At 52.2% G+C, this 7,987-nt stretch overlaps 1 protein-coding gene across 1 annotated transcript in view; it reads left to right on the top strand.

The window, feature by feature from the left end:
* KY (kyphoscoliosis peptidase) overlaps positions 1 to 7,987 on the top strand; it is a 49,341-nt gene that overhangs the window by 6,391 nt on the left and 34,963 nt on the right. The window contains exons 2-3 of the mRNA XM_019654576.1: positions 3,578 to 3,640; positions 7,404 to 7,466. Of these exons, the coding sequence (XP_019510121.1) occupies positions 3,578 to 3,640; positions 7,404 to 7,466 (126 nt within the window). The remainder of the gene's footprint in view (positions 1 to 3,577; positions 3,641 to 7,403; positions 7,467 to 7,987) is intronic.

The following is a 7,987-nucleotide window of genomic DNA, read 5'->3' as shown; positions in this document are numbered from 1 at the left end:
TATCTCACTAAAATGAGGGTGGATAAATCATCACTTATCTCACTTAGTTATCCCTGTTAATACACAAGAAATTGAGGCTGAGGATATCCCCGAGCCGGACACTCAGGCCAGACCTCCTTCCTGCACTGCCTCCCCTGTGTCACAGGCAGATGGGGGTGGGAGGAGGGGATGGGGCCTGCTAGTCACCAGAGCTGCCCCTGGCACACCACACCCTGGTTCACGTGTGCCACTCACATGCCACCTCCCAGCATTCGAGGCTTCCAGAGGGCCGGAAGAAGGAGGGCCTTGGTGTCCTACAAGAAGGATGGAGCCCTATGTAGGTCAGGATGGGACAGCCCAGTAGGATCCTGTGGTGCCTGGGCCACAGCAAGAGGCTCCCCCTTTATGGGAGCCTAGCCAGAGTCTACACGGACACCAACCCATTCAATCCATGAAAAGCTGCTCCTGGCTCAGGCACTGGGATCTATCAGAGAGCAAAGCAGACACAGGCTCCGGCCCCTGTGGAGCCGACACTTCAGTGAGGGAGACAGATGACATCAACAAGTAAAATACAGGGTGTCAGGTACAGCTGGAGGAGAAAATACAGCAGGAAGGAGAATAGGGTGGGCAGGTGTGTGTGCACATGGGTGTCTATCAGTGCCCTAGGACTGCTGTAACAAATTATCACAAACTTGGGGACTTAACACAAATTTACTCTCTTAAATTGTTCCAGACACCCCAAGTTTCAAATCCGTCTCACTGGGCTAAAGTCTAAATGTTGGCAAGACAAGCTCATGGGGGAAATCCTTCCTTGCCGCTTTCATGCCTAGAGGCCACTGACACTCCCTGAGCTGTAGCTGCATCACTCCATTGTCTGCTTCCATTGTCACATCGCCTTCTCCATGTATAAGTACTTCAATCTCCCTGTGCCTCTGTTTTATAAGAATTCTTGTGATTACACTAGGCCCACCCAGGTAATCCAGGATGATCTGCCTATCTCGAGATCCTTAACTTAATCATATCTGCAAAGTCCCCTTTGGTACATAAGGTAACATTCACAGGTTCCTGGAATTAGGACGTGGATATCTTTAAGGGCCATTATGCAGCCTACCATAGGGAACAATTTAAAATAGAATAGTCGAAGGACCCGCCGGNAGATTAAATAAGCCCCTCAGAAGCCTGGGAACCTCCGGGGCCGGTCTAGAAGGAAGCCCTCAGGAACCCTGGCCTCCAGAGTGGTGTTTGCATGCACTAGGCTGACTGTACACCGGTGCTTTGGGAGTGATGCCTGACAGTCCACGCAGTAAAATGACTTCAGCCTCCCACCTCCCCTCTAGCCCCGGAGTCCCTTGGAGTCGGCCCTGGCTCTCCTGTCCGCAGAGCCTCTGTACACATTGAACATCCACTTTCTACCTGCCTCACTGAAGCAATGGTGCCGTGGATGGCTTTGCCCCCACCAGCCAAAAAGGCTGGAGCTGCCCCACAGGTCCTGGTGACCCCTTGAGGAGGCAGGCAGGGGAAAGAAATAGATTCTGGAGAGCTGAGAATGTTGACAGATACTCCAGTCTCAGGAGGAATTTAGGGACCAGCCGTTGTTTGGGTTAGTTGGTTCATTAGTTCTCAGAGCTGCTCCTGGAAAAACGGGAAATGCCCTCTTGGGGTATTTGTAATACGGAAACGGGCAGAAGCCATCAGCTCCTTGATAGAAATGAGACTGCTTTACTACACACAACAGTCCAGAGGGCCTTCCACAGTGTGTGGTATGGCTGGAGGGCCCTCATGAGGCCCAACTCTGGGTCAGCCCATGAGTCCCCACCTTCCTGTCCTGCTCTGATCACATCTCTCCTAAAGGCTCTGTCACTAGAAAGAAATGGTGAAGAACAGAGAAGCCCCGAAAATGCCAGGGATCTGGTGTGCTCCGGATGGCGTTCAACACCTATCACAAACCCTGCATGACTCCAGAGCACCGTACTTCACACTCATGACCGTGACTCAGAGAAAGAAGACCCTGCTTGCTGAGCCTCTTTGGCTGATATTTTTCTCCAGAGATTTTCCTCAGAAGAGGCAGGGTGCACAGACTCCGATGACTGCTGGGCTGTGGTGATGTCTAAGAGACCCCTGGCTAAGACAGCTTGCAGACTCACACAGCCTTAGGAGAGGAAACACTGAGCAACACTAGATTGCTCCAAGACCTCTTGTTGGTGCACAAGATCCGAAACATGCCCATGCCCACTTCCAGGAGTCTCCTCCTGTCTCCTACCCACTCCAGGTCCTCAGCTCTGTGAAGGAGGGCCTGAGCTCAGTTACTGTCACCATGCAGAGGACGGAGCGAAGATGTGACCAGGTGGCTTTCTGCTGTGTCCTTGTAGCAGAAAAGAGTCAGAAGGACAGGAGGCAAGGAGCGTGTGCACCAGGAGATTTGGGTTGCAAGGCCAACAGGTTCTCTCCCCACTTTCCTCTAGGGCCCTAGTGTGTTCCCAGCCAGTCCCTTAGAGCAGTGCTTCTTAAAAACATGCCCGAAGGCCCCCAACTCCTCTCAGGTATTCCTCTGGCCATGAAGGAGGCAGCCTAAAGCTGCTTGCACCAAGTCTGAAAGAGTCTTAGGGTTCTTAGATTTTATCCCCAAAGTTGATGTGACGTGTGCATTCTGCTCCACAAGTGAGTCAGTGAGGGTTCCAAAGTGGTAAGTCCCAGACACTGACTGTGAAGGGCTCTGCAGAAGAGAGGGTTTGGGGGTGCCTCAGAATGGCTGAAAGAGCTGGAGAACCAGGCTTGAAACTGAGCTTCCAGGAACAGAACCATAAGCTGCGCCGTAGAGCTAGTCTGGTGAGGAAACCTCCACTGTCACCAAGGAGCACTCAGTGCTCTATTCACACCAGGAACTTGATTTCATTGCAGCTTCTCCCACTGCCAGAATGTTTGACAGTTCTGTACCAGGAACTCGACCTTGCAGCCACCACTTCCGGCCGGCACCAGAGAGAGAGAGAGAGAAAGAGAGAGAGCACGCGTACTTCCCTCCCCTTCCCTGTTGCCTCACCAGGTCCCAAGACGGAATTGGACACAGGTGCCACTGACCAGCCATGCCTAGGCCACACATGTCTATGCTCTAGCTGCAAGGGAGGCCGGGAGAGCAGGCAACTATCACTTTCAGTTCCCAAAAGGATAGGCAGTCTTTGCCCATCCCCGCCCCACATCAAGACTCTAAAAGTGAGAGCTTAGACACACACACAGAAATAGGCAGGCAAAACGAATGGCCAATGTTTTCTACAATAATGCTTCCATATTTATGTGGTGGGGATATGGGAGTGAGAAATGGGCATCTGTATTGCAAAAATTCTCGCTGGATGGTCCTAATAACCAACCCCGCCACCCTTGAAAACTACTGTTTTAATATATTTTTTAAATGTCTTAAATGTTGAGGGCTGCATTCATGCTCCCAAGTGCATCTCATTCGTGGGCAGCCTCCCTCAGATCCCAGAAGAACTAAGTTCCACCAGCCCCACTTTAACCCAGATATGTTTGTAACTGGCGCTCATCACTTGCTGGGCCTGAGTCTCACCACCACCGAGAGCTCACACCAGGCCTTGTTATTTCACAGGACTCCAAGGTGTCGAAAACGGAATCCGGAAATGGCAGAAATTAGAAGGAAATGACCTGTATGGTAAATTCTCTCTTTTCATTTTATTTTTTAATCTCTAGAATTCAACACGTTGAGAAATGACTGGAAGCATTGGGTTTCCACTTGTTTGAAGACTGGCTGTAGTCATCAAACCATTCAGAAAGTGGCTGCTCATGACTCAGCCAGGCCTCTGAGGCCACTGTGACCCTGGAAAGTTTTCCATGGCACCAGGTCTCCTGATTTCCTGGAGGCAGGAGTGGGCGGCAGGCAATTTCATAAGATTGAGCACCCGCTTGTTCACTGATTGAGCATCATTTGGGATGGTGAGTTGTGGGTGTGTTCCCACGGAGGTGGTGCTGCTCATATCACGCAGGTCAGCCATCTTTTGAATATTTTTCTGAACAGAGAGGACAGTGGCCTGCCTTAGGATGGTATTACTTGAGGCCTGGGAGATGCCAATGGCTCCCTGCTAGCCTGGGACCCAGAATAACAGTAAAATCTGAGAGAAGTCAGCTTCCAAAGCTTTCTCTCTCTGGTGCCAGGTGCCTGTCACTCTACAGGCCCAAGATCTTCTGAGAATTCTATGCAGGGACCAACTATATACTGGGCCCTATTCTGTGCCCTTCAGAGATTCATCAGCCCAGCCCCCAGGAACAAACATCAGTGTAACTGCACTGTGGACATGTGTGAATTCTAATAAGAATCAGACCTCCACTCACAGAGCCCCAGTGGGGGTCTCAGTCAGACCCCAGGTCAGATGACTGACTCATCAAATGTCAGTGTGAAGGAACCACCCTCCATGACCCTCCATAAATGGGGAAACAGGACAGCAATTGGACAAGACGGGACAGCTATGTTCTGCTATCCTTGTGACAGTAACACAAGGGAAGGATGGAGTTCTAAAAGTAAATCCATTCGTCCATTAGCTCAGTAAAGGTCTACAGCGCTTACCTTGTGCCAGGTGAGGTTCTAATTGTTGGGGATGAAACAGTCAAGAGCCCCTGCCCTCATGGGGTTACATTAAAATGATTGTAATCATAATGTCATTCACTAGGATGTTGAGTCTCCGTCCTAGAGGCGAAGAAATTGCCTATATCTCAACATCCTAGAGGTAAAGAGGGGGCAATAAGTCATCCTCAAGACACACCCTCCCCCCCAGGGACCACCCCTCTGAGTCCCAGCTGACCTATGTGCATGGGCCAGGTGGCTTCCTTAACCTCACTATGCTCCTGCTCCAGCTCTACTGAAGCGGACACCAAAGTGTGTGAAACTCTGCTGCAGGCTTATGAGAATTAAGATAAGAATCAGACCTCCAGGCCTGTCAGCCACAGAAATGCGTAGCAGCCCATGCATGCCCAGCCTGTGTGCGTGTGCGCAACGGGCGGGGCAAGTGAGACACAGTAGGAGGGAAGAGACGCAGCATCTTCATTTACAGCAGTTTCTTTACCTTGCCTGAATTGCCTGAAACTCATCTTATTTGTGTCTTCTCGGGCATGCTATCACATCAGGAGAAGATTGAAATATACTGAATGTATCCTCTCTTCACCACCTTCAGGGTTCCTGATTTGGGGGAAGCTTAATGGAAAAATACAACCAAACACAAAGGGACACAATAACTATTACAAGACTCTTCTAAAAGACATGAAGTGGGTCTCAGTATAGTGTGTCAGCTGATAAAGAGGATGAGTAAAGTAGTTCTTGCAGAAATTGAGAGTTTTGGGTAAATGTAGGGCTGGAAAAAAGCTCCACAGAGGCCTTGGACCCAGAAAAGATAATGGTTCCAACCACTCTACCAATACATGTAATTTAAAGTAAAATTTTATTTATTTTTCAAATGTCACACTTGCCTGTGTGCAGAAATTAAAATTATAGCTTCTTTCTATGTTTTCTGATGGCGATATTGTGGGTACACACTTGCCTTGCTGGTGCTCGAGACGCCCAGCCCTGGTAACCAGCAAGCCGCCCAGCCCTGGAACCTGCATGGCATTTTCATCTGAGAAGGAAGCAGCTGATGGCTTGCGCTGGTGGAGTGTGCACAAAAGTGGCTGAGCACGGGATGATCCCAAAGGACATATGTGGCCCCTCTTGCTGCCTGTACACTCCTTGGGCTGGGGCTTTGGCAGGGTGAGGGGAGCCTGGAGTGCTGCAAACTTTTCCAAGCAGCTGGTGTTTGGGCTGAGCCACCCTTCCCAGCTTGCCCAGCAACGGGTTTCCCCTGCTGTGATTGGCTGCTTTCCTTGGACCTGGCTGAAGTCTGCCTAGCAGCACAGGGACTGACACCCCACAGCTACAGGGAAACCAATTGTGCTGCCCTGACTATAAATACCCTACAGCAGCTATGCCAGCTAATTGCCCTCCTTGAGGATTCCCTTCCCAGATCCTGTTTCCCCTATCGGCCAGCCGAGCAGAAATGCAGCCAGCTGTGCCCACAGGAGGTGGCCTCCCTGTCCTAGCCTGGAGCTCCAGCCCAGAATACCACAGCACCCTGGGATGGAGCTTCTGTGGACCTGGCCCTCGGCCGACCAACCTATCGCAGTCCAGGGTCTAAGGGTCCTGGCTGGTCTGCTCATAGGAGAAGGCTGGAGCAGGCAGGCCAGGGCGAGACCTTGCCAGGTCAATCGCAAGCCCAGCCCAGCTCAGTGCCTTACCCACCCACCATGACTGGCTTCTGTCTGGGCCCAGGCATGAGAAGCGCTGAGTTGCAGATCTGGCTGGGTGCGAAAGGGATGTCATCCGAATGGAATCTGATCAGGCCAGCACCCCAGAGGCATGCTTGTTTCCAGGCCCAGGCACTGGTCCCAGTGGGCACTCCCAGTAGCAGGCCCGATAGCCTTTCTGCAGACCAGTGGGAGGCCAGGGGAGATGATGGCTGGCCAGAGCAGTAGCAGTGGTAGAACTGCCGGCTGCCACAAGCCCGGCCCTTCCCAGCCCTTGCCGTTCCCCCTCCGAAGCAGAGATTCAAAGGCAACCTCAGCAAGACAAGGCCCTCACAGCAGCTGTAAAGGGAGAGATGTGTGAAAGGTGACGCCTCCCATAGGCGGGGCAGGTAAGCCTGTGGGTTCCCTCTCATGGCCTATAGCAGGAATGGGGCATCTCTCCACAGCAGCCTGACCCCACTAGGCTCAGGACAGCTCTGTGTCCTGGGGACACATTTCTCTAGTGGTTGCCCTGCAAATGTTTGTGAAACTGAACCAAACTGCAAGTCACCCCAAGTCCTAGGCTGGAGTAGGAGGCGGGCTGCCCCCATTCTTCTTAGACAGAGGCTGAAGGCTGAGCTAGAAGTCAGGAGACTGGGGGTTCAAGTCCCAGGTCTGACTCTCCCTGGTCACAGGGTCTGGCAGAAAGTTAACAAGCCCAAGCTGCAGGTCCCTCAGCTGTAGAATCAGGACAGGAACCTCTCAGCCTGCTCCACAAAAAGGTGGGACTGTCAGGCGTCTTGTGCATTCTGGGGATGGTGCCTGGCAACACCAAAGTCTGGAGTTGTGCTTACTTAACCCATGGAGGTGTCCCCAGCTTCTTGGGAAGAAAACCAGCCTGGGCTGGCACCTTTTGAGAGCTGTGAGGGTGAGTGTACAGGGCTCCCAGTCATCTGCTGTGTGTTCAGGTGTGTAACTGTGCTGATTCCTGTGTGTGCATGGTGTGGGGTGTGCACATGGATGTGCACGTATTAAAGCCAGGCCTAGGATGAGCTCAGCCCCCATGAGCCTGCCTTTCTTACAGACACACCCAGCTCCCAGCTCTGCCCGGGGAAAATTCCACTGTCATCCCAGTGGTCACTGCAGGTCCCTCTGTCTTCCTTAAATAGGAAACCTGGCAGAGAAGCAGCACCCTCAACAGACCCAGGTCATCACTTCCTACGACAACCAAGGTAAGGGATTCGCCACTAGTTGTGACCTCTTCTCCAGCTCCTCTGTGCCAGAGACAGCCTTGGCTGTTAACCTCCACACAGGTCTGCTTCCACAGCCCCTTGGAAGTCAGCTTCCCCCACTGGCTCATGGAGCAGGAGGGCTCCACTGCTGTGGCTGGAGGTGAGACCAGGTTAGAGGTTCCCACCCCCCCAACCCGGCCTCGGTTTCCTACTCTGCATTAAAGCCCCAGGGCCTGGTGTATGAGAGCTCTCACAGGCTCAGCCCTAAGAATTCACCACTGGCGCTCTCAGCACTGTTGTCCTAACCTATAAGGAGATTATCTGATGACATCTAGAGGACAGTGGTGGCTCCCTGGAAGCAGGAGGCTTCTGGAGGCCCTGGAGGATTCAGAGCCTTGGGGAAATGCCCTCGGAAACACGTACATGTAGGAAGTGCCTGTCAACTTGGTTACCAGCGCTTCTTGCAGTCTGGGTCAGTACCCCTTCAGGCCAAAATTCCTGGGAATATGGCTCCAGGACAG

Source organism: Hipposideros armiger, unplaced genomic scaffold (genome assembly GCF_001890085.2).
Source record: "Hipposideros armiger isolate ML-2016 unplaced genomic scaffold, ASM189008v1 scaffold_226, whole genome shotgun sequence".
Taxonomy (NCBI): Eukaryota; Metazoa; Chordata; class Mammalia; order Chiroptera; family Hipposideridae; genus Hipposideros; species Hipposideros armiger.
The sequence above is the reverse complement of the archived record's forward strand: the minus strand, read 5'-3'. Positions and strand labels throughout refer to the sequence as shown.